Source organism: Molothrus aeneus, chromosome 28, assembly GCF_037042795.1.
Source record: "Molothrus aeneus isolate 106 chromosome 28, BPBGC_Maene_1.0, whole genome shotgun sequence".
In the NCBI taxonomy this organism is placed as follows: domain Eukaryota; kingdom Metazoa; phylum Chordata; class Aves; order Passeriformes; family Icteridae; genus Molothrus; species Molothrus aeneus.
In genome coordinates, this window is record NC_089673.1 from 1,782,695 (window position 1) to 1,809,476 (window position 26,782).

The 26,782-nt window shown below is 47.7% G+C and overlaps 1 protein-coding gene across 2 annotated transcripts in view; it reads left to right on the top strand.

Annotated features, from left to right (window-relative positions):
* The first annotated feature begins 34 nt into the window (after window positions 1–34).
* NSF (N-ethylmaleimide sensitive factor, vesicle fusing ATPase) overlaps window positions 35–26,782 on the top strand; it is an 80,131-nt gene continuing 53,383 nt past the window's right edge. For both annotated transcript variants that reach the window (XM_066566690.1, XM_066566689.1), the window contains exons 1-4: window positions 35–116; window positions 14,716–14,801; window positions 21,894–21,993; window positions 24,902–24,941. In XM_066566690.1, coding sequence (XP_066422787.1) covers window positions 105–116; window positions 14,716–14,801; window positions 21,894–21,993; window positions 24,902–24,941 — 238 coding nt within the window. In that variant the 5' untranslated portion in view covers window positions 35–104. The remainder of the gene's footprint in view (window positions 117–14,715; window positions 14,802–21,893; window positions 21,994–24,901; window positions 24,942–26,782) is intronic.

The window sequence follows — 26,782 nt, forward strand, 5'->3', positions numbered from 1 at the left end:
TGGCCTCCCCGCCCTCTCGGCCCCGCCCCGGCGCGCCGCGGCGCCTGCGCTGCGCCGCCCCCTGGCGGCCGCGGGCAGGGCCTGTCGGTCAGCGCTGCGGCAACATGGCGGGGCGGGTAAGTGGGGGGGACACGGACCGGCCGCTATCGCCCACCCCCTGCCCCCTCCTCCGCTCCTGCTCCTCCCTGCGCCACCGCGGCTTTGCGAGCTTCCCGCAGCCCCGCTGCCAGGAGGGCGTTCGGCCCTTGGGGGGTCTCCCGGCAGCGCTGCGGGGCTGTGGGGACCCCCTCGCCCCCTGCGGTGTGAGGGGTCCTGACGGTGCTGTGAGGGTGTGGAGAGCCCGGTGGTTTGGGGGGCTGGGGGGGGTCACCCCTCTCCCGGTGTTCCCCGGGGCTCTCGGGAGGCTGAGGTGGCCTCTTGGTGATGTGGCATGTGGGACAGGACTGGGGTTCCTTTGGAGCCGGGGCAAGGGTGACCTGTTCCCTGTGGGGCAGGATTTTAGGGTCCCCCAGGTTCCGGGTGGCCCCTTGGCAGTGTGGGGTGTGGGGCAGGGCTGGGGGTTCCCTCAGGAGCAGGGTGACCCCTCTCCATGTGGCTGTGAGGCAGAATTTAGGGTTCCCTGCGGCTGCCTGAGGTTGCAGTGGCCTTGTGGGATGCAGAGCTGGATTTTGGGGTTTTCTGGGGTGCTCTGAGGCTGTGATGACCCCCTGGTGCTGTGGGATGAGTGTGTAGGGCTCCCTCGGGAGTTGGGGTGCAGGATTGTGGGGTCCCCTGAGGGTGCAGTGAAGCTCAAGGGTGTCTCAGTGCTGCTGTCAGGATTTAGGGTCCCCTAAATGTGCTGTGAAGCTCTGGTGACCCTTTTTCCTGTGAGCAAGGACCTTTAGGGATGCTGTGACAGGGGCTGTGAGGACATGGTGCTCTGGGATGTGGGGCAGGATTTTAGGGTCCCCCAGGGGTGCTGTGTGGGACCCAGGGGGTCCCTTGGCAATGTGGGGTGTGGGGCAGGACTGGGGGTTCCCTCAGGAGCAGGGTGACCGCTCTCCTTGTGGCTGTGAGGCAGCATTTAGGGTTCCCTGAGGGTGTTGTGAGGCTGCAGTGGCCTTGTGGAGTGCAGAGCTGGATTTTGGGGTTTCCTGGGGTGCTCTGAGGCTGTGATGACCCCCTGGTGCTGTGGGATGAGCCTAGGGCTCCCTCAGGAGTTGGGGTGCAGTGAAGTCCAGGGGTGTCTCGGCGCTGCTGTCAGGATTTAGGGTCCCCTAAATGTGCTGTGAGGCTCTGGTGACCCCTCTCCCTGTGAGCAAGGACCTTTAGGGATGCTGTGACAGGGGCTGTGAGGACATGGTGCTCTGGGATGTGGGGCAGAATTTTGGGATTACCTGAGGAGCCTCTGGGGTGCCCCTGTCTCCATGGGGTGTGCAGCAAGGTTTTAGGGTCCCCTAAATGTGCTGTGAGGCTCTGGTGACCCCTTGGTGCTGTGGGATCTGGGGAGATCTTCTCACATTATAAAACACCAGGTGCTGTTTTATAACGTGGGTCCTCCTTTTGTTGTGTGGAAACACCTTAAGGGTTGTGCAGTGGTTTTATTCTGTATTCATTTAAAAAATAAAATAATCCCTTTTTAGTGATAGATCACATCAGCAAGTGGCCAGAAAGGCTTTAAAATGTGAAGGAACAGCTTTGACTGTGAAATCCCTTCTTGTGGTGCCTGCACATCCCCTTTTTTCAGGTGTCCAGGTGCTGCAGGATGTGTTTGGATTGCTCTGCTCTTTGCCAGGAGCTCAGTCATGCTTTGCTGGGTGTCAGCCTGGGAAAGTCACATTTTTCATTCTTGGCCAAGTCATTCAGGGGTTGAAATGCTGGGGAATTGGTTTTCCAAGTGCTTTTTGCACTGTGCTGGGCTGGTGGATGGAGGGCAGCTGGTGCAGTGCTGTGGTGCAGAGCAGGGTGAGGAATCTGCTGTGCAGCACAGGTGCTCCACTGCCACCCCTGAAATGTGCTGAGTAATTGAGAAAAACCCCACATTTTGTGGTCTGCCTCTCATTAACAGCTTTTCCTCTGCTCCACATTCCTGGTCTCACCTTCCTCCTTGCACCTTCTTTTCTCATCTCACCCTTTGCACTTACCCAGGGAAACCTGGGAGCCTTGCCTGGTGTTTTTTCAGCATTCTGTTGTCCAGAACAGGAGCTCAGTGCTCTGGTCAGTGCTGAGATCATTTTACCCACACTGGATGTGGTTCTGAGACTCCCTGGACCCTCCCAGCTGTGTCCTCAGGGAACACCCTGGGGCATGCTGAGTGCTGGAATTGGGACTGAGGATGTGGGGAGGAAGGAGAAAAATCAACCTCAACTTTATTCTTCTGCTTGGAGCTTTTCTGCTACTAAGAAATGGGAGAAAAATTTGACCAGCTTGGGAGCCTGGTGAAGGAAAGGGGGATTGATGTGAATTTAAAGGAAAGATTGATGTTTAGCTGCCTCCTAATCTGGCACTTGGATGAGTGATGCTCTCCTTGGGTTATCAGGAAGCTCCTCAGTATTCAGTGTTTTCATGATTTGCCTACAGATGCAGTTGGTGCAGAATCACCAGGTTGGTTAATGCTGCAGAGAGAATCCTTAAGCTGAGTGTTCCATCTCACTCTCCAAGCTGTGTCTGATCCTTCAAATGCTTTCCCAGGGAGCTGCAGTGCTGGGGAGGCTGGGAGCAGGCAGCAGCACCCTGGGCTGTGACCCAGAGCTGTGGCTGGGTAAACACAGAACACTTGGTGGGAGGATGGGGGTGTGTGAGAGCTCCAGGCACAGCAGGTGAGCTGATGCTGGAACACGGGTGCTGTTCTGTTGCCAGCGTTTTTAACAGGTGCTTCAACCTGCAAGGTGGGAAGAGGAGCTTCAGTGACTCCTCCTGCCCTGCAAATCTGTTCTGCAATGCCACTTAGAGCTGAATCTCTTGTGCTGGACTGGTGTGATTTGATTTGTGCAGTATATTCTCACAGGGAGAAGTGAATGGCTGTCCTGATGTACCAGAGAGACAAAATATTGAAACATTTTGAATAATTCAGGTGAATGATAAGCCAAATCTGATTAATTGTGTGCTGCTGTTTCAGGTGTGCTCCCCTAATTGCACTGGGGCTCTCCATGGCAAGGAAGAGATGGTGATTAGAGTGATTGAAGTTTACAGGAAAAACAGTTTATGGTGATTAGAAATAATGGCTGTTTCTGTAATAATTTATTCTGTATCTCTGCATGGGGATCATTAGGCACACAGAGAGAGCACTGAGGCTTCTGCAGGAGAGGGAATGGTGGAATCTGCTCTCTGTAGCTGGTTATGGACTCCTGGACCAAGTAAACCCCTGGAAGTTCTCTGGGGCTGTCTGTACCTAATTGATTTGAACTAGGTCAGGGATTAGTTCCCAAAGGGATCTGGAAAGGCCAGGTGGTTTCTGTGCCTTGTCCCAGTGAGTGGATCCAGCACAGGCTGCATTTCTGCCCTGTCTGCACAGGCTGGGGAGCTCCATGGGCCTGGGGTGGGGCAGTGCTGCTCCTCACACCCCCTGGGTGTGCAGGGTGCTCTTGTGCATCCCTCAGCAGACACTGGTGTGCTTTCCCTAAGGAATTTGAGATCTGGAATAGCTGCACTTGTGTAACAGTTCATGGTTAGAAACAATGGTGTTTTAGGGGGTGTCCCTGGTGTAAAACTCCCATTTTTGTTCCTCTGATGTTTGGGGCTGCTTTCCCACCCAGTGCCACTCCTGCCATGGCAGGGACACCTTCCACTGTGCCAGGCTGCTCCAACCTGGCCTTGGACACTGCCAGGGGTCCTGAGGCAGCCACAGCTGCTCTGGGCACCCTGCCCACCCTCACAGGGAACAACAATTCCTAACATTTAATGTATTTTATATATATATCTACACTATACTTATATAATATATTTATTACAATGTATAATAATCTACCATATTTATATAATTTATATAATTTAATTATATCAATTATTCATATATTTTAATTATTATATAATTAATCTAATTAATGCAATTAATTATATATAAATATATAATAATAATTATAATAATAATTATAATAATAATTATATATATAATAATTATATATAATAAATTATATATAATAATTTATGATATGATTATAATATTATATATTTATAAATAAATATTTATACTTATATAATATATCTAAACTATCTATTATGTATTATATATAAAATATATATATAATATATATTATATAGCATGTTTAATATATTATATAATGTATAATATATAATATTATATTAATATATTATATTATATATAATATATGTTATATTATATTAATATATTATAATATGATATATATTATAATATATAATATAATATATATAATATAATATATATAATATAATATATATAATATATAATATATAATATATTATATATATATAAAATATATAATGCTGAAACAGACTAGACAATTAATAACATTTGGCTTATTTGCTTGTATTGTTTAAAAATACTTAAAATGCAGACAGTGTGGTTTTAGGTGGGCTGGTTTGGGGTAGGGACTTTGGAATAATGGGGGCTGGGCTTTGTGTTGATGGGTTCAAGCTGGAAGGTGATTTCTGATAACATATGGAAGCAGCCTTCAGAGATGCAGGGGTTGTCAGGCAACTAAAGGAAGGTTTATGAATCAACTTAGCTCCTTCTTGCAGCCTGCTTCTGTTCCTGCTATCGTCACTTGGTTTTTTTTTAGTCTTTCCTAGCATGTAATATGAAGAAATGGGTTTTTAGCAATGTTTCAGGGAAATGGGAGAAAACTCTATGTGAATCTTTGTTTCTGTAATCACTTCTGCATCCTCGTAAGTGTCTTGTGAAATCACCACAAATCAGCTTGTGGCCTGCTTTCAGGACTTCTGCCTTGCTGAATTGTTTAAAATAAAACCACATAATTTGTTAAAAACTCTGAAATGATTTAGAATACAATTCTGAAGACCATGTGAATGTTTGTGGGCATATCTGGCCCTGTCATCTTTGATTCATTTGTTGTTGGCTCAGTGTTGCAGAAGCAGTGTGTCCTAAGCTTGTGCTTAAAAAGTCACTGCCAGAGGGAGATGGCAGTGCTGCCTCTCCATCTCCAGTTTTTGGGGTGCTGCTGTGTCCCACCTATTATGTGGACCTGCCAGAATAAATAAACTTAGCTAATAATTTTTGTAGTAGGAAAAAGTCTTTTTAAAAAAGTCAGAGAAGCTTTTTGAGGATCATTTCAAGTGTGGACTTTGTAAGTATTGCTTTTAATTTTATTTTCTGCCAGAGCACAGCAAGATCTTCTGTTTTCCTCTCCTGTTCTGGGTCCTGTGCCTCAGACCACAGAGGTCATTCAGGCTCAGGATAAATCCTGACTGAATTTGGAAGAAATTCTGCCATCAAAGCAGATCTGCTTGAGTCCACAGAAAAGCACTTGCTAGATAGTAGTGGCACTGAATTACCCACCAGGCAGGACAAAGTTTCAGTACAATGAAATTACCATTTATTCATTTTTTTAACAACTAAAATGTTGGTCCTTGTGTCATGGAGTGATCTTTTTTTTTACATGAAAACACTTAAAATGTTGGTCATGGAGTGATCTTTTTCTTTACATGAAAACAACTGAAATGTCAGTCCCCATGTCATGGAGTGATCTTTCTTTTTTTGATCCAGGTTGGTGGAAGTGTTCAGGTGCTCTCACAAGTGCAGGAGGGGCTGAGGGCTGGTGCAGTGACAGCCCTGGGCAGTGGGACAGGGATCCTGGGAGCTGCAGTGGAGGGCTGAGGTTCAGCCTGGGGGTTCTGCACGATGTGTTCAGGATGCTGTCTCACATCAGGGAGGTTTTCTCTGGCAGAGACCAGAGTTTTGTGATGAAACTCCCGTGTTGACCATCTCCAGGAGGTTTTCAGACCCCCAGGAATTGGAGAGCTGTGTTGGAGAAGGTTCTGTGAACAGAAAAAACCAAACAAGAAACCCAGTTGCTAAAATTAATGGAAGAGCTTCTGTTGCAGTGCCCTGGAGCTGTGTCTGAGCCAGCTGATTGTGCTGCTCTGCTCAGAAACCAAGGCTGGGTGTGCAGCTCCTCAGGCCCTGCTGCTCTGCTCCTCCTTGTGCAGGCACATCCTGCCCTCAGGGAGGCCAAAGGTTTGAAGGATGAAAAGACAGAACACCTTTCTCTGCTCTCCTGGGCTGCAAGAAAGCAATGACCTTCTGTCAGAAAATCTGGAGTAATTGGTGCCCTGGAGTTGTGTCATGTGCTTTTTTCTGGAAAAAATAGAGCAAGCCTTGCAAGCTGCTGCATCTGAAGCTGCTGATGGCTGGGTGGTGTTTGGGACCTCAGTCCTGGGGAGTTCAGTGCCAGGGACAGCAGCATCCTGGGCTTCACAGGGCAAATTTCAAGGGGGATATTTTTAATATTAACAGATTCTCACATTTTCACTGTTGTCATTGGGTAACTGTGACCGTGGTCACAGGGGTCTGAGGATGAGGGAAGAGATGAGGATCTGACTCCATGGTTCAGAAGGCTGATTTATTATTTTATGATATAGATTACATTAAAACTATACTAAAAGAATAGAAGAAAGGATTTCATCAGAAGGCTGGCTAAGAATAGAATAGCAAAGAATGATAACAAAGGTTTGTGGCTCGGGCTCTGTGTCCAAGCCAGCTGGGCTGTGATTGGCCATTAATTACAAACATTCAACATGGGTTAATCAAAGATCTACTTGTTACATTCCACAGCAGCAGATAATCAATTTTGTTCCTGAGGCCTCTCAGCTTCTCAGGAGGAAAAATCCTAAAGAAAGGATTTTCCATAAAAGTTGTCTGTGACAGGTAACTTGTCTAAATATAAATGGGATGAAATTTGCACCCATGAGGTGTCCTCACTGCTCATGTGGCAAAATCCTGTGACCTGCATCCCAGCACCTCAGCTTACTCTGGTGGGGTGCAGGTTCATTCCCTTGGCATTTTTTAAAGATATTTAGATGCAACACAACAAGCAACAATTCCCTGTAATTAAATTGTTGATCGTCCTGGCTTGAGGAAGGAATGTGAAGCAACAACCACTCAAAAAAGGATGTGTTAATTAAAATGCACATATCCTGGGTCACTATTGCTTAATAGGAAGGTGGAACTGCTGTTCCTGCTGAGCTGGCAGAGAGCAGCTCCCTGTGCTGTGGCACAGCAGCTGAGGTGCAGGTGCATTTCCTAAAATCACTGATCATACTGTGGAAAATGATCTGGAGAAGGGCATCTCTGGGCAGAGCAACCTGTGTAATTCTGTAGATGATCTGCTTGGAGAAGCTCTCCTGTAGCACTCTTATTTCTTCTGCTCTTTTGGATCAGGCAAGCTCTTGGAACTCTGTTCTTGGGACTGTAAATTGTCTTTCTTGTGATGTTGGCAAATACTGGCAACAGCAGAGCTGGGTTCTCAAAGCTGTGAGCACCTGGTAACTGCAGGTAAACAACACTGGAGTGACAGAGCTGCCCTGCAGACCTGAGTTCATTTCAACTCTGCAAACAAAGGGAAGCAGCAGTAAAATCCAGGATCCTTTAATTGTGGGAGAGGCCCTTCTGCCCTGATCAAGTGGCTCTGGAGTGCCAGGACAGGCAGGAATTTCCCCATTGAGACCCAGAGAGTGCAGGGCTGCTCGCAGAGACAGGAACTGGGCAATGTGCTGAGTGTGTGACAGAGTGTGTGACAGAGTGTGTGACAGAGTGTGTGACAGAGTGTGTGACAGAGAGGGCCCAGGGCACAGGGTCTGGCTGTGCCTTGAGAGGTCCCTGCAGCAGAGGCCGGGCTGTGTTCAAGGAATGAAGTAGGGCTTTATTAGAAGTAGGGGTTATTATATCAAAGGATACCTTGGGCAGTGCAAGAGCCACCCCAGATGGACTCAGAGTTAGGAGTTTTCATACTTTTATAAGTTTTGGTCCATTTCCATATTGGGGTTAATTGTCCAGTTACAGCTTCAGGTTATTCAGACCCATTCTCCCAGTTTGCTCTCCTCAATTCACTGTTGTTTGGACTTTTTGGGCCTTCTTGGGCTAGAAAAAGATTGTTTTGTCCAAGTGAACTGTGAACTTGCTAACACTTTATATGAAGTTCAGAGTTATATACTAATGCAGAATTTGGAAAATATGAAAGCTGAAACTTTCCTGTGTCTGCTGGGGGAGAGCTCTGAGCAGGCAGGGATGTTCCCACTGCCAGGGGCAGGCAATGCAGGGGAACATCCCTGGGGATCCCTTTTCTGAGACCCCTGAGGAAGGGAGGAATGAATGATGAGTCTGACTCCATGTTCTCAGAAGGCTCATTTATTATTTTATGTTACTATATTATATTAAAGAATGCAATACTAAAACTATACTGAAGAACAGAGAAAGGATACAGACAGAAGGCTAAAAGATAATCATGAAAAACTCGTGATTCTCTCCCAGAGTCTGACTCAGCTTGGCCCCTGATTGGCCAATGAGTAAAAACAATTCACATGAAACCAATGAAACAATCACCTGTTGGATAAACAATCTCCAAAGCAGCAAAACCCAGGAGAAAAAATGAGATAATATTGTTTTCCTTTTCTCTGAGGCTTCTCAGCTCCCTAGCAGAGAAATCCTGGGCAAGGGGATTTTTCAGAAGATGTGACAGTGACCCCCTGTTTCATTTCCAGCCCTGGCTGATGCAGGAGGTGCTGAGGAGAGCTCTTCCCTCTTTCCTCCTCGGAGCTGTTTGGGTTTCTGTGCTGCAGCACGATCACAGGTGGTGATTCACAGCGTGGGAGTGGCTCCGGGGGTGTGGGAAGGAGGGATCCATCTCACCCAGGCCTCTCTGGATGCTGAGGCTGCCTTGGTGGCAGCTCGCTCACTGTTCCCTGCCTTTGTCAAAAATGGGAATATTACTTCTGAGATTTGAGCTTCCCAATGCAGTCCTCTTTATTAGGAGAAGAAAATTGTTATTTCTGAGTTTGTTGTCGAGAGAGAATGCAGCTCCTTCCTGAGGAGAATAAAAGCTTCCAGCAAACAAATAGAGGTCATGGGGAGCAGGTGGAATGGCCAGGCCTGAGCAGGGCTGTGTGTTCCAGGGACAGCAGCTTATCCTGGCACAGCCAGGACGTCTGGAAGGGCCTGTCTGGCCAGGCCTGCTGCTCCAGAAGGTTCCTTGTAGGTTGATTTCCTCTTGTGGCTGCAGAAAAATGGAAGCTTTGTTCAGTGGTTTTTTGACATGTCCAGAAAAACTCTCTTCAAGCCACTAAACTTCCTTAGTTAATTTTTAAAATGATTTAGAACCACAGTGTGATGGTGATTGCAGGGGTCTGAGGATGAGGGGAGAGATGAGGATCTGACTCCATGTTTCAGAAGGCTGATTTATTATTTTATGATATATATTACATTAAAACTATACTAAAAGAATAGAAGAAAGGATTTCATCAGAAGGCTGGCTAAGAATAGAAAAAGAAGGAATGATAACAAAAGCTTGTGTCTGGGACAGAGAGTCCGAGCCAGCTGGGCTGTGATTGGCCATTAATTAGAAACAACCACATGAGCCCAATCCCAGATGCACCTGTTGCATTCCACAGCAGCAGATAACCATTGGTTACATTTTGTTCCTGAGGCCTCTCAGCTTCTCAGGAGGAAAACTCCTAAGGAAAGGATTTTTGATAAAACATGTCTGTGACACCACAGCGTTTAGGACAGCTTGTGTCCCAGATGGTGACAGCACGTTGTCATTCCTGTTATGAATATTACAGAATTGTTCTTTAGAGGAGTCTGGGTTTTTTCCTCAGTTTCTCCCTGTCACAGAGCTTCCCCTGCAGGTCAGGCCCCCACTCTTACCTGGCAGCCCAGAGCTCTGCTGCTGTTGCTGTTTTATGGCCATTTCGTGTGTCCTGCAGTGCTGAGCTGTTGCTCAGCTCTGTGCTGTGTTGTGTCCTTGGGTTCCCTGTGCTGAGCCAGCTCTGCAGCTCCTCCTCCTCCTGCTGGACCTGCTGCTGTCCCCTGTGTCCCCAGGGGTAATGTCCACCTCTGGTGTCTGGAGATGCAGGCAGAGCTTTGTGTTTCCTGTCAGGAGCATACTCCTGGAGAATGTGGAGGAGCTGTGTTTCCTGTCAGGAGCATACTCCTGGAGAATGTGGAGGAGCTGTGATTCATCATGTCAGTTCCCTGTTTGTCTTCAGAGCTCCTTTGACATCCTAATTCTTCCTGTCAGTATTCAAACTTCATTCTATTGGCAGACCTGTGGTGCTGAGTTTGGTTTGGAGTCAGCCGTGGTTCCACCCACAGAGGAACCTCTGCTGGGGCTCTGGGGAGTGTGGCCTGCATTGCCCACCAGGAATTGCACCTCTGCAGGTGCATTGCACCTCTCTGCCCTCTTTGGGTGATGAGGCTCTGGCCTCAGAGAGATTTTGGTGCCCAACAGCTGTTACAGGAAAGCTTGGGTGCTTTTTGGAGTAGGGATCCCCATCTCAATGCAGCTCTGCTGGGGAAATGGAAATGTCTGGTACCCAGAGTTGTCATGTTTCCTAACACTGCTCTGCCAGCACCTGAGTGCCAGAAATTCAGGAATTCCATCTCTGTGCACCTGCATGTACATGGGATGTGTATCTGTTTTACACAGAGATGATTTTTGAACACACAGTTCTTGAACAATATTTGTCTTGTACAAACCGTGTGAGAACAGGGCACAGAACCAAACCTGCCTCAGCTTTAGAGGCTGTTTCATAATCTCTTGCTCAGCATTAGGAAATGAAATGAGTTCAGTTGTCTTGGATGAGGAGCATCTTTGCCTTAGCACTTAATGTTTCACTCTTCTCAGTACCAGATGTCAGCAGTGCTCTTCAGTCATTGCCACCACTTTATCTCTGTGGGGAGAAACAAGTTTTTCCTTGGCTTCCTCTGCCATCAGCCTCCATGATTCACAAGAGGTGAATTGGCAGAACATGAGAGGTGTGGTTTATGTATATGTGAAAATATCCCAATAGCAGCACCACTTTCTGGGCTTTAGCAGGGGTTTGGACTGGATGATCCCCAGAGGGCCCTTCCAACCCCAACTGTTCTGTGATTTCGTGAACATGTGAGTTTTGTATTTTCTGTGGAGGAAAATGAGTCCTTGCAGCTTTGGAAAAAAAAATCTCTGAAAGATCAGATGTTGTGGTGATTGTTTCTATTATGTAGCTGTTTGTTCTTCAGGGCAATTTTTCTTTGTAAAAATAAAATATGCCAGTGTGATTAAGCCTCCTGGGTTTTGAGGCAACATTCCTGCTTTCTCACAAACCCAGAGGTGAGGTTCTGCATGTTTGTCTCTCAGAGTGAGATTTATCAGTGCATCATGTGGTCTTGTTTTCCTCTTGGCAATCAGAAGGGATGCTGGAACAGGCCTGGGTCTAATAGCAGGTGCTGCTGGATGCTGGATGCTGGGAATGCTTTGGCAGGTGCAGTCACCTCCTCAGGACTGTGCTGTCCTTGGGTCCCCTCTTGGCATAAACCAGAACAATACCTGGAGAAGAGGAGGCTCAGGGGTGCCCTCATTGCTCTCCACACCTTCCTGAAGGGAACCTGCAGCCAGCTGGGGTTGGTCTCTGACAGAACCAGAGCACACAGCCTCCAGCTACAGCAGGGAAGGTACAGGTTGGATATTAGGAAGAAATTTTTCACTGAAAGAATAATAAAGTACTGGAATGCTCTTCCTAGGGAGGTGGTGGAATCAGCATCTCTGGATGTGTTTAAAAAAAGGCTGGACATGGCACTGGGTGCTGAAGTCTGGGTGAGGTGTGAGGGCATGGGTTGGACTTGATGATCTTAGAGGTCTCTTCCAACCTCATTATTCTGTTATTCTGTGATTTTGGGATTCTGTGACTCTGTGTTTCTGTGACTCTGGGATTCTGTGACTCTGGGATTCTGTGACTCTGGGATTCTGTGACTCTGGGATTCTGCGATTTTGGGATTCTGTGATTCTGTGTTTCTGTGACTCTGTGATTCAGTGGTTCTGGGATTCTGTGATTCTGTAATTTTGTGTTTCTGTGATTCTGTAGTTCTGTGATTCTGTAATTCTGTGATTTTGTGTTTCTGTGATTCTGTAATTCTGTGATTTTGTGTTTCTGTGACTCTGTGATTCTGTAGTTCTGTGATTCTGTAGTTCTGTGATTCTGTAGTTCTGTGATTCTGTAATTCTGTGATTTTGTGTTTCTGTGACTCTGTGATTCTGTAGTTCTGTGATTCTGTAGTTCTGTGATTCTGTGATTCTGTAATTCTGTGATTCTGTGTTTCTGTAGTTCTGTGATTCTGGGATTCTGTAATTCTGTGACTCTGTAATTTTGTGTTTCTGTGACTCTGTGATTCTGTAATTCTGTGACTCTGTGATTCTGTGATTCTGTTCCCAGTGCAGACAGGAGCAGCAGCTTGGCTGGGTGCAGTTTGTCACTGAGGATTAAAAATGCACTCGAGGACTCGTGCTGTAAAAAGATTTAATCCAGGAGCTCCGTGTCCACTTTTCTCCAGAAATATCCCCTGTAATGCCTTTTATCAGGGCATGTCCTTCACAAAACTGTGCCCTGCAGATGGGAGCAGAAGTGATAAAATGGTGAATGTTTGCTGTGAAGAGCCCCAAGCCAAGAGGCCTCAGCACACAGGCTGTGTATCTCATAAATCCACTGATGTCATATATTTTATTACAAGAACATTTGAGTCTTTTATTACACTCAGCATTCAGATAGATAAATCTACTTCAGGCCTGAAAATGGAATCTTTTCTGGCTGTCACATATGTCAAAGGCAATTGAGCATTATTTAGTAAAAGTAATGAGTTGGTCCTTTTCTAAATAGCAAGTACTTGAGACAAATCACATTGTGGGATGAGAGTTGATCTGAACTTTAGAGCAGGCTGGGGGGAATTTCTCTGATTCTTGTCCCAGGGGAGCTGGGGGAGGAAGGCAGAGCAGGGCAGTAACTCCTGGAAATGATTTAGATGTGTGTGTTGGGATCAGTGCATTTCCTGTGCTGGCTGCTGGGATTTAAGGGAGGTTTAAGAGAAAATCCCTCCTGAATTACTTTTAGCAATAGGTTGAGGCTGTCAGATGGTTTCTGTTGCACTGCCTGCAAATTTGTATCTGCCAGAGGTACAAAGGACACCTTGGGGAGCAAGTTCAGCTTTTCCCCAAATGAAATGTCTTCAGTCCATAGCTAATGACAGAAACACCCTGCCTTTTCCATCCTGTTCTCCCCTTCTGGAGGCGTTTTGATCACCATTTTCACCGTTCAACCCTTGTTTTGTGATACAATTCTGCAGGAGCAGGGAGGGTGAGGGTGTAGGATGGGCTGAGGTCCCTCTGTGTTCTCCCCCCATGCTCCATCCTGCCCCGTGATGGGGATGGGCAGCTTGGGCAGGCAAAATTAAAATTGGCAAATTAAAAACTTATTTCAGTTTTTAATTGCTGATAGCTGATTAACAGTGGAAAGGACAAAAATGAGCAGATACTCCTGAAAAAGGATTGGTCCTCTGACATTAGAGAATAAAAAGAAGGGGAGGACTCCCCCACAAAGTTTGTTGCAGTAATTTTTTCATAGTGATAGGCTGGATTTAACTATTTTACCTCATTTTCTCCAATGTGTTACAGATCTGGGATGTTTCCTGTAGAGTGGAAAATATTCACATGTGATATTTCTTTTGAGAAGTGATGCACAAGGATTGTGGGGTTGGATAGCAGCTGGCTGAGGTCAAACCTTCCTGTGGACTCTCACTGCACAGGGTGAAGGGGTTTATGCAGAATGAACATGCTGAAATTCCAGTTTTCTGAGTAAGGCTCGGGGAAGAGGGAAGGTCCCATCTTTATCCCTCCCTTCCTCCCCACATGGGCTCTGTGACCCAGCCCAGCCCTGAGGCACAGGGTTGTAGGGAGCTGCTCTGGCTCCAGGCTGCTTTTCCTTAGCAGCTTCCAGAGAACCCCTGTGCAAGAAACACCTTGCAGGGAATGCTGATTTCTCCTGCCTTGTCCCAGCACTGCAGTGGCAGGGTTCACCTGCAAGTTAACAGTGCTTGCCTTGCAGGCTTTCTCCCAGGTAATTTGAAAGTATTTGTGTAGCTAGGGTAGAAAATACCAAGTACATAATAGTCCCAAAATGCAGAACTTTGGGATACAAAAACTGAAATTCCAGTTTTCTGAGTTATGCTCAGGAAGAGGAAAAGTCCCATCTTTATCCCTCCCTTCCTCCCCACATGGGCTCTGTGACCCAGCCCAGCCCTGAGGCACAGGGTTGTAGGGAGCTGCTCTGGCTCCAGGCTGCTTTTCCTTAGCAGCTTCCAGAAAATCCCAGTGCCCTGTGCAAGAAACACCTTGCAGGGAATGCTGATTTCTCCTGCCTTGTGCCAGCACTGCAGTGCAGGGTTCACCTGCAAGTTAACAGGGTTTGCCTTGCAGGCTTTCTCCCAGCTAATTTGAAAGTATTTGTGTAGCTAGGGTAGAAAATACCAAGTACATAATAGTCCCAAAATGCAGAGCTTTGGGATACAAACACCTGTGACATGTGGAAATGTTTGGAGCAACCTGGGAGAGGAGCTTGTTGATACCAGTGGGCTCTGAGAGTGTGCCAGGACTCAGGAGATCTGTTTTGTGCTTTTGCAGAAGTCTTGAGGCTTGGTAAAGGAAAAATAGAATTTGATTTGCTATTTTCTCCCATTTTCTCCAGTCGATTTTATTGATATTTACTCCTCTCTTGCAGCCTATGCAAGCAGCGAGATGTCCCACTGATGAGCTGTCCTTAACCAACTGTGCTGTGGTGAATGAGAAGGACTTCCAGTCTGGGCAGTAAGTGTGCACTGCTGCTCTTTCAGCTTTTAACCAAAAAGGAATTGTTTTCACAATTTGTGTGGAGGGGGAATGACATTTCAGGTTTGGAAAGGTGAACACAGCAGTTTGATTAACAAAACTTGAGTGTCTTTAGAGACCAGAACTTTCAGTGTGGCTCTTTCTGGAAATGGCAGATACTGGAAAAGGGTGACTGTTTCTCTAAAGTATTTCCTTCTTGGGAACTGCATCTGCTTAACTAATAGAATAATTATTTTAATGAAGTACTTCTTGTGATAATTTTTGCTTGTTTTCATTTTGCTGTTGTTCCTGTTACATAGTGAGAATATTTGAACTATTTCAAATATGTTTTTATCATTTTATTGTGTTACTTGGGGCATCCTCTTACTTTCACATCATATGGGAGTGCTGAGCAGAGCCAGGAGGGCTCTTGTTCTTGGGGTTTTCATGCACAAGAACAAAAAGGAGAAGCAGCCAGAGTGTGGGCACCACAACCTGGATTCTTTAATTGCAGTTTTGGGGTGGCTGATGGAGCCAAACTCTGGGGTTTACTTCTGGTAGGTGGAAAACACCTGCATTGTTCAGCTCTGCCCACACAGAAGGGTTTTGGATTCCAAGAAGCCAATTCACATACTCAGAGCTCTGACAGATTTTAGTAGGCAGGTTGTAGACAGCAGCCATTCATTTCAGCTAAAAGGGAATATCACGTGCAGCACAAGGGCTTGGGTTTGAAAAATGGGAAAAATGTTCAAGGGGATACTGAATGATATGATAAAGGAGATACTGAATGATATGATAAAGGAGATATTGAATGATATGATAAAGGAGATACTGAATGATATGATAAAGGAGATATTGAATGATATGATAAAGGAGATACTGGATGATATGATAAAGGAGATATTGAATGATATGATAAAGGAGATATTGAATGATATGATAAAGGAGATACTGGATGATATGATAAAGGAGATACTGAATGATATGATAAAGGAGATATTGAATGATATGATAAAGGAGATACTGGATGATATGATAAAGGAGATATTGAATGGTATGATAAAGGAGATACTGAATGATTTGTCCACCTTTATATAAAATACCTGCTAAGGGTGGAGAACTCAGCAGTGCTGAGCTGCAGTGCAGGGCTGTGTTCAGGACCTGCCTGTCTGTGCTGTCAGCCAGCTCTGCTGCCCTGGCACCTCTCATGGCTCTGGAGGGATGAACTGAGCTGTGATTTCATGAGTCCAGCTGCAGGACAAAATGCCAAAACCCAAACAAAAGCACCCCCTAAACCAGCAGAACTTTTTGAGTCAGAAGCAGGCAAAAGTGTCTGCTTGGGCAGAAAAGTCTCCTGGTCTTTTCAAAGTATGGTTTCCCCCAGGTTGATCTTTTTTTCAACTTAATTGAGTTACAAAAATACCTGAACTGAGCATTGTACCTCATGCATTATAAAAACTTTAATTTCCTCCAGAATGGCTGTCCTGCAGGGCCCCAGCTGCCAGCCCTGCAGCCGGCTGTGCTCCTTTTGCTTCCAGAACCTTCTCTGCTGGCATTTGTGGCAGCATGCAGGGAGCAGTGCCCTGGGCTGTGCTGCCTCAGCAGGCTGGATGTGATTCAGGCTGTTCCTGTGCTCCTGGGAGCTGTTTATTTCCTGCAGTGGTGCTCACACACCAGCAGTGGGTTTGGTCAGGAGCAGGTGCTGCAGATGGCTGTGCAGTGTCAGAGGGAGCACGGGCAGCTCCTGGTGCTGGCACTGCTGGAGCTGGTGCTGCATTGCAGCTCCTGGGGCCATCCCTGGCTGCAGATCCTTGGCTGCAGATCCCTGGAGCCATCCCTGGCTGCAGCTCCCTGGGGCCATCCCTGGCTGCAGATCCCTGGCTGCAGATCCCTGGAGCCATCCCTGGCTGCAGCTTCTTGAGGCCAGCCCTGGCTGCAGATCCTTGGCTGTAGATCCCTGGAGCCATACATGCTGCAGCTTCCTGAGGCCATCCCTGGCTGCAGATCCTTGGCTGCAGCTCCCTGGGGCTATCCCTGGCTGTAGATCCCTGGGTCCAGCCCTGCTGCAGATCCCTGGGTCCAGCCCTGCTGTAGATCCCTGGGGCCATCCCTGGCTGTAGATCCCTGCTGCAGATCCCTGGAGCCATCCATACTGCAGATCCCCTGGATCCAGCCCTGCTGCAGATCCCTGGATCCAGCCCTGCTGCAGATCCCTGGGTCCAGCCCTGCTGCAGATCCCTGGGTCCAGCCCTGCTGCAGATCCCTGGGTCCATCCCTGCTGCAGATCCCTGGATCCAGCCCTGCTGCAGATCCCCTGGAACCAGCCCTGCTGCAGATCCCTGGAGCCATCCCTGGCTGCAGATCCCTGGAGCCATCCCTGGCTGGAGATCCCTGGGGCTATCCCTGGCTGTAGATCCCTGGGTCCAGCCCTGCTGCAGATCCCTGGGTCCATCCCTGCTGCAGATCCCTGGCTGCAGATCCCTGGGTCCAGCCCTGCTGCAGATCCCTGGAGCCAGCTCTGGCTGCAGATCCCTGGATCCAGCCCTGCTGCAGATCCCTGGCTGCAGATCCCTGGATCCAGCCCTGCTGCAGATCCCTGGCTGCAGATCTCCTGGAGCCAGCCCTGCTCTGCTGGCAGTGCCCCTGGCTCAGGTCCCTCACCATGTTGCCTTCCCAGGAGGGGTTTTGGTGGTACCTCCACAAGGGTTCTGCTCTGTTTGCAGCTGGGGGTGCAGAGCTGGAGTTTGCCCTTGGATCAAGGAGATGCTTTAACCCCAGGCTGCTGCTGATCATCTTCTCATGCTTCAGTTCCTGCACCCCTGAGCTGGGCTGGGATGAGTCAGGGATGAGTTCACACCAGGCCATGCACACACAGTGTGTGCTGTGTAATGGCTGGGGAGAGGCAGCATCTTCAGCTCCGTGTCCTGCTTCTGCCTTGAGAGCAGTTTGGAGAGAAAAACAGTTCTTGGTGCAGTTTGGAGAGAGAAACCAGTTCTGAGCACAGCCAGGCTGAGGGGACAGCAATCAGGGCAGGGTTTTGTTCCTGTTAAGAACTTTTTGTTCCCTTTCACATGGGAAGCCCATCCTGAGGAGCCCTTGCTGAATGTTTGCTGTGGGTTTCCAAACATGCCCTGCATGGGATGAGATCCCTGCTGGCACCTCCTCATGGATACCTGAGTCATCCCCTCCCTCACAGGAGCCCTGCTCGTGCTTTACACCAGAAAATCTGATGCACTCACAGGTTAATTCATGTCTGCTGCACTTTCTCTTGGTTTGCTCAGCCTGGCCAGCAAACTTCCCAGCAGTTTCCTGGGCCCAGTTTCCTGGAGCTCTTCCTAAGAGCTGGCAGCACATGGCTTGGATCTGACAGGATTTACACACAGAACAGAGCAGCAGTTCCTCCTGGGAGAGCTCTGGGAGCTGCCTGGCCCTGGTGATTTGTTGTTCCTTTTGTTTGTGTGTAACCAGAAGCTCTTAATGAGTTTGAGATTTCCCCTCTGTGTCTCCATGAGCTCTCTGAGCTCCTTCCTGCTGAACACCACTGGAGGAAAATGCATTTAGTTTTCCTGCTGTTGCCTTATTTTGAGCATTTGTGGTACTTAGGTTGCTTACAGCTTATTGGAAGCTCCCAGTTTGTGCTGCCATGGCTCCCAGTTTGTGCTGCCATAGCTCCCAGTTTGTGCTGCCGTGGCTCCCAGTTTAAACTGCCATAGCTCCCAGTTTGTGCTGCCATGGCTCCCAGTTTGTGCTGCCATGTCTCCCAGTTTGGGCTGCCATGGCTCCCAGTTTGTGCTTCCATAGCTCCCAGTTTGTGCTGCCATGGCTCCCAGTTTGTGCTGCCATAGCTCCCAGTTTGGGCAGCTATGGCTCCCAGTTTGTGCTGCCATGGCTCCCAGTTTGTGCTGCCATGGCTCCCAGTTTGTGCTGCCATGGCTCCCAGTTTGTGCTGCCATAGCTCCCAGTTTGTGCTGCCATGGCTCCCAGTTTGTGCTGCCATGGCTCCCAGTTTGTGCTGCCATGGCTCCCAGTTTGTGCTGCCATGGCTCCCAGTTTGTGCTGCCATGGCTCCCAGTTTGTGCTGCCATGGCTCCCAGTTTGGGCTGCCATGGCTCCCAGTTTGTGCTTCCATAGCTCCCAGTTTGTGCTTCCATAGCTCCCAGTTTGTGCTGCCATGGCTCCCAGTTTAAACTGCCATAGCTCCCAGTTTGTGCTGCCATGGCTCCCAGTTTGTGCTGCCATGGCTCCCAGTTTGTGCTGCCATAGCTCCCAGTTTGTGCTGCCATGGCTCCCAGTTTGTGCTGCCATGGCTCCCAGTTTGTGCTGCCATGGCTCCCAGTTTGTGCTGCCATGGCTCCCAGTTTGAGTTAGATTTCCTCTTGTCTCCAAGGGCCATATGCTCCTTCCTGTGGTGTGGCTGGAGCTGTTGTGCACACAGGATGGAGGCAGTGCAGATCCTCACTTGGCTGGTGCTGGATTGGCTGGGCATGTGCAAATGCAAGCACAGGGAGCACATGTGCATGGAAACCAGGGGCTGCAGGGAGGGAGGAGGCCAGGAGTGAGCACCTTGGCTGCCAGCTCAGCTCATCCTGCCCTTCCTCCCATGAAACCCCATGGAGATGGTGCCTTGTGTAGCCCAAGGGTGCTCACAGTGCCAGCAGCTCTGGGAGGAAGATGAGGTGAGCCCTGATTCCAGCATCTCCCTGCTGCCAGAGCACACCAATCCCAGCCTCCTTTGGTGTTGCTTTCCCATGCCAGCCAGCTGTCTGCCTATCACATGATAAGAGCTAGCAGGCATAGTCTGAGGAAGCTCTAAGCAGCTTTTGAGTATCTTTGTTGCTGACAGCTTCAATTCTGAGTGTGACAGACAGACACATGCCATGGCTGCTGCTGTGTCTGCTCCTGACTGCTCTGCTTCTATAACTGTTCTGTGATGGAATCACAGAATCATTGAGGAAAAGATCACTGAGTCCCACCTTGTCCTCAGCCCAGGACACTGAGTGTTCCTTGGACACCTGCAAACCTCCCTGAGCAGCCCCTGCCATGATGTTCTTCCTGATGTTCAATCCAAGCCTCCCTTGGCACATCTTGAGGCCATTTCCTCTCATCCTGTCCCTGTTCCCTGGGAGCAGAGGCCAATCCCCCTCCTATCCTGGCTGTCCCCTCCTGTCAGGGAGTTGTGGACAGTGAGAAGGTCCAGGCTGAGCCCCCCCAGCTCCCTCAGCCACTGCTGGTGCTCCAGACCCTTCCCCATCTCCATTCCTTGGACCCTCAAGGGTGAGGAGCCAGAACTGAGTCCTCGAGGTGTGGCCTCACCAGTGTTGCAGTAAGGTAAAAAAATTACAAAAAAAGGCCTCATAAAATCCAGCCAGCTCTCCTAAAATCAGTGGCTGGCCCTGTCAAGGTAGCACTTTGCAATTCCCATGTGAAAGGAATGCTGGTGTGAGCAGTTCATTAGCATAACAATCTGTTCCTGGGTGAGAAACAGCTAGCACCTGTACAAACTGTTTATATGCTGTTAGATAGAAAAATTCAAACTATCTCTTATTAAACAACTTTTCCTGCACGTACACCCCAGGGATTTGAGTGACCAATCCATACAGAATGACAGCTTGTTATTAACCAAGAAAGTCATTAGCAAGGGAGCTCCTGACCAACTGGAGTCACCTATGAGGTGTGTCAAACTGGATAAAATCCAATTATGTGAGTATTTAAAAAAGAGGGAGCTTTTCCCCCATGAGGACAATGGAGTCTGATTTATTCTGACACTCCAGTGCCTGGCACAGGGGACAGACCTGGCCACTCTGTTTCTGCTACAGGCCAGGTGCCCTTGGCCTTTTTGCCCACCTGGGCACACATCACTGTTCACCTGCTGTCCATCAGCACCCACAGGGCACCTTTCCAGCACTGCTGCTGTTTTTCCAGGCACACAGATGAGTTCAAGATCAGCTGGTCACTTGTGCCAGCAGGAACAGCCCCAGGGCCTGTGTGATTTTACTTTTTGTACAGAAATTCCTCCCATTTTTTTCTACTATCAAATTTTTAAACAACACACTCAGATCCCTGTATGGGCTTTGCATCTGCTTCTTGTTGGCATCACTGCTGGGGATGGTGCTTGTAGGGGGGTAAAATATTGGTGCTCTGGTGTTAATGCTTGAGATGTGAAACCTGTGATGATTTTAACCTGTGGTGGTTGTGGTTTGGTTCTCTCTCATTTGTGCAGTGCAGTCCTGAAGTAAAGGGCTACTGGGGGGATGTGGTGGTGTTTGTGAGGTCCCCAGGACGAGGTGAGAGATGAGGATTTGACTCCATGTTCTCAAGAGCCTGATTTATATTATATTATATTATATTATATTATATTATATTATATTATATTATATTATATTATATTATATTATATTATATTATATTATATTATATTATATTATATTAATTATTTTATATTACATCTGATAGTATATATTATTTTATATATTATATATTCTATTCTATTCTATTCTATTCTATTCTATTCTATTCTATTCTATTCTATTCTATTCTATTCTAACTACACTAAAGAAAGAGAAGGATACAGCCAGAAGGCTTAACAAGAATGAATAATAAAAACCCGTGATTGACTCCTCAGAGTCTGACACAGCTGCTGGTGATTGGTCATTGAGTCTAAACAATTCACATGAAACCAATCAAAGATGCACCTGTTGGTAAACAATGTCCAGACCACATTCCAAAGCAGCCAAACACAGGAGAAGTGAATCAGATAATTAATATTTACATTTTTCTCTGAGGATTCTCAGCTTCCCAAGAGAAGATCCTGGGCAAGGGGGTTTTTCCAGAAAATGTCACAGTGTCAGGATGTAAATATTGATTTTTGGTGCCAAGTCTTGCAGCTGGGCTTTGAGATCCCAGTGTACCAGTGAGGGTGGTGGGCTCTGTCACCCTGCTGTGTGTCTGAGTCAGGCTGTGCCTCCAATGCTTTTGGTTTTTGTGTGTAGCCCCAGAGATAAGCTGGGTGTTCCTTTTGAGCTCCCACAGCCCTGTGAGCAATGCAGAACCCTTGTGGCACACATCAAAATAAAATCCTGATCTCTTTTCCAGGCATGTTGTGGTGAAGACCTCTCCCAACCACAAGTACATCTTCACTCTGAGAACCCACCCCTCTGTTGTCCCTGGCAGCATTGCCTTCAGCTTGCCCCAGGTATGGCATGGTTGGACTTTCTGCTCTGCTGCACAATATGCAAAATCTCTTTTTTTGGGATCAGGATTGATGATAAGTTCTCTAATTGGAATAAATGTGTGTTGCAAATTTGATTTCTGCCAGCAAAAGTTCAAGGATACTCATACTGCAAGTGAAGTGACTGTGCTTATATTGCTTTGATATATTTTTAGTGCATGGTGGGATAAAGATACTGGAAAATGTGTAATTTAACCTTTTAAAAATCCACCAGAAAGAAAGTATTTGAAAAAGAAAAGCCTAAGCAATATCTTCCCTTCCTTGTGAATCTTTATTGTTCCCCATTTTCCCTTGACTTTAAAGGGTTTCTTTGCTGTGTTTTTCATTTTTAAGACCTGCTGGAAGTTTTATTGACCACATTCAGTCATTGTTAGTATTTTTAGATGAAAACTGCCATGAAATGCATAAAAAAACCCCAAACCCCTTTGTCTCCTCTTTCTTAATTAAGTCATCATCAGATGTTAAAATGATGGTTAGAATAAATAATGCATATAATTAACTTCTAAACTGAAAGATGAAGCCACTCAGCTCACACTGATTGTCATCCCATGAACCTGCAGCAGTTGTGGTCTCTGAGTCAGTATTTTCATCACTCTCTGCTCTGTGCTGCAAACACAGCAGATTTTTTTCCTCAGCACACCTTGGCACAAGCCCCCAGGTGACATTTTGCCTTTGGATGTGCTCCTAGAAGTGGGTCTGTCCCAGTGAGTGGGTGGGGGGTTTTCTGTTCACCAGTGTCTGGCTGTGGTGTGTGATGCCCCCAGTGCCCAGCAGGAGATGTTGGTGCTGGGCAGCTCAGTGCTCTCAGGGCTGGGGTTGGTTTTTCAATGTTGTGGTGGTTGTGGAGCCAAGGGGTGAGGCCTGGTGCTCCCCTTGGAGAAGGGGCTGTGCAGGGGCTGCTGCAGCCTCTGGGAGGTGAATGCTTGGTGTTTGGGGCTATAGAGCTCTTGGGGCTGGAAGGGGCCCTTAAAGGTTGTCTGAACAGGGACATTTCCCACCAGGCCCCTTTGTCTGCAGCCCTTGTCCAATATCACCTTGAATGCTCCCTGGAGCCTCTCTGGGCAAGGTTGTACCATTTTCACCCTGTCTCAATTCACCCTCTTTTAGTTTAAAGCCACTTCCCCTTTTTCTTTTGCTACAGTCCCTACTAAAAATTCTGTTCCCTCAAAAAGATTCAAGCCCACTTTAAGTATTGAAAGGCCACAATGAGATCCCCAGAGCCTCCTCCAGGCTGAACAACCTCCATTCCCTCAGCCTGATTCCACAGCAGAGCTGTTTCAGCCCTCTGAGCCCTGGGGCATTCCTGATACTGGGTTTGAATTTTAAAATTCCCAGTATTTCCCAGAGCCCTGGCTAGTTGCAGTCAGTCTGACACCCTCTGTGTGTTTACTGCTCCTCCAGAACATCTTTGGTGTATGCTCACTGTTCACATGGAGTTCTTGACCACCTTTATTCTGTGATAATCTTGATTTTTGACTCCTAACACTGAAAACTGTGACAAATTTTGTATCCTGAGAGCTTAAAACATGAATTGTTGCACAGTGATGACAAACCTTTAGCAGAAACCAGCCGGGTGAGCATGGTGGGGGTTGAAGAAGAACAAAATCCACAGAGAAGATCCTGACAAATCTTTGCCCAGAGGGTGCTGGCACTGCCCAGGCTCCCCAGGGAATGGTCCCAGAGCTGCAGGAGGGTTTGGACAGCGCTGCCAGGGATGCCCAGGGTGGGATTGTTGGGGTGTCTGGGCAGGGCAGGAGCTGCACTGGCTGATCCTTGGGGGTCCCTTCCCACTCAGGAGATTCTGTGGATATTGGAGAAGGTGTAAAAGGGCAAATGTTCACTTTGTAAGCCAAGTTATTGTGTTCCTTCTCCCAGACAAAAAGGCAAATACAAATGACCATAAACTGCAGCTTTTCAAATGTGATCTCCCCAGAGCTGTTTGTAATGACACCTACATGTGCCTGGTGCCTGTGTTTGGTACCTGAGGGGTTGTGAACATGGCACAGCCCTGATGAGGGCTGGGGACACACTGCAGCCAGTCTGTAACACAGCAGCAGCCCCTGGGAAAACCACAACTTTGCAGGCATCAAGCCAGAACTGCTGGAATTGGAAAGGTTCTAGATTTTTTAGTGTCACATAATTCATGAACCATTTCCACTTCTGCAGTTCCATGCAGCACAAGGCTCTCTAAAGGAATTTCCAAGGGACCTAAAGATTTGAGCAGTTTCATTTTTATTGGTTCAGGTAACATTGTACCTTGGAGCACATTAGAACAAGCTTTTCAAATGCTCATGGGGTGTGTAACAGCCATTCTGGTACCTGTGGATGCTCAGAACTTGGGCTTTGGTAGGAAATGAGCAGAAGGACAAAAAGCCCCATCCAGCACCACAACTTCTGCCTCCAGGATGGTGGGGAGACCAGCAACCTGAAAGGAGACTGGACAGAACAACCTTCTGAGGTCACAGGAATTATTTGGAGAGATTATTGAATGTTTTTGACTTCTTTCCTGGTAATTTGGGGGTCTTTGGGATATTCCATTCTGCTCCTTTTTTCTGCTGCTGAAGGTTCTCTGGGGGATCCTGCTCCTCTGGGTGAGGAGGCTGCCTTTGAGAGGGCAGGTGTTTGTTCTGAGGGCCAGGTGTCCTGCAGGCCAGGTGTTTGTTTGTCCTGCAGGACAGGTGTTTGTTTGTTCTGCAGGACAGGTGTTTGTTTGTCCTGCAGGACAGGTGTTTGTTTGTCCTGCAGGACAGGTGTTTGTTCTGCAGGACAGGTGTTTGTTTGTCCTGCAGGACAGGTGTTTGTTTGTCCTGCAGGACAGGTGTTTGTTTGTTCTGCAGGACAGATGTTCTGACCTTTTTCTCTTGTTTTTCAGAGAAAATGGGCCGGCCTTTCCATCGGGCAGGAGATTGATGGTGAGTCAGTCACAGTGACTGGGATGTGTTCATAAAGCTGAATTCTTGTTTCCATCCTGAACTGGGAACTCACAGAGCTCCAGTCCTTCTCCAGGTGATGTGAGGACCTCCTTAGTGAAGGAGCTGCTCCTCCTCTCTGCAGCTTTTCTGCTTTTAATGTTCTCCAGACCTGGGCAGGCTGTTTTGGCAGTTTCTCCAGATACCTGCTGCTATCTCTTGCTGGCTCTGTGTGGAATGTCAGTGTCCACATGCAGATGTGAACATTGAACATGTCCTGGATAGCCTGTTCTGGTCTCTGGAGAACACTCCCACTAACAGGGGACAGCTCTTGTCCTTGGGGAATTTCTTGGCACCAGCACTGGAATGGATGGGGATATTTTAGTTCCAGGAGCAGCAGTGTGCCCTGCAGTGCTGAGCTTTGGGAGCAGCACTGGTGTTTGCACCAGTAACTGACCAGAATATTCTGCAGCGAGGTGAGGGCTCAGGTGAATCTCTATTCCTATTTCAAGTCTTCATTGAGCCTTGCAAGCCTTGGTGAATGTTTGGAGGAGATTCCCTCTGCTTGGATCACTGTCAGCTGCAGGTGCAGCTGTTGACCCTGTCTGTAGCTGCTGGAATGCTGAGCAGACTCCTGGCAGAGTTGTTACAGGAGGATCTCTGTGTTCTTTGGTCCACATTTGTTCTTTGGACCATCAGGGGTCACCTCTGTGCTTCTGGAGAGGGCAGCTCCTCCTGTGCCTTGCTGGGATCCTGCTCTCTGCACGCTGTCCAAGGGGCTTTGCCTCTGGAGTAGCTACAGGGGGTCAGGGAATTCCCTCCTTTGGGACTGTGGGCAGAGCTGGTGGCTGCATCTTCTGTGAGGATGAGGAGGGCTGGGCCTGAGGAGTGCTGTGGCTGTGTGGCTTGGTTTGAAAAGCCAGGTGTGTGCTGAGGAAGGCAGGAGCCTCCCTTGAAATGGAAAATGCAAACCCCTCTCTCTGAATTATTATAATTTTGAAATTAAAGGGCTCTCAGGCAAAGATATGGGAATAGGAATAACAGTTCTTTACTAGGAAAATTAAAAATACAAATACAAACCAAACCAGTGCCAGAGTGAGAGCAGTCCCTGTCCCCTGTGTGTCAGGGGGGTGGCACAGCCCCATCCCATGGGGGCTCAGCCCTCCTGCAGTGCCAGCTGTGCTTCTGCTGGAGCAGGGATCCTGCACAAGGGGGGAGTTTTCCTCTGCAGCTCCAGGGCTGCTGGAGATGGGCCTGGGCTCCCTCTGGCAATGCAGGGCAGCAGAAGCTGCTCCTCTGGCAATGCACTGGGCAAAGGCTGCTGTGCTGTGCCAGGCTCACATTGGATCCAGGCAGGAATGTTCCAAACCTCAGATTGTACCCAGGTAGGAATGTTCCAAACCTCAGATTGTATCTAGGTAGGAATGCTTGAAATCTCAGATTGTACCCAGGTAGGAATGCTTGAAATCTCAGATTGTATCCAGGTAGGAATGTTCCAAACCTCAGATTGTATCTAGGCAGGAATGCTTGAAACCTCAGATTGTATCCAGGTAGGAATGCTTGAAATCTCAGATTGTATCCAGGTAGGAATGCTTGGCTCCTCCCCTGGGCAGAGCATCTCCCCATGGGATGATGGAATTGGATCAGCCCTGCAGGGACACTCAGTGACCATGGACAGAAGATAATTAATAATTAATGGCCCATGAACAAAGAGATCTCCTGGAGGGAGGATTGGCTGTGGAAGAGACAAAGAAAACTGCCCAATGAGCAGCAGATACCTGCCCCAGCTGTGACAGATGGTGATAGAATTCACATCCTCATTTCAGCCTCAGACACTGTGGGTG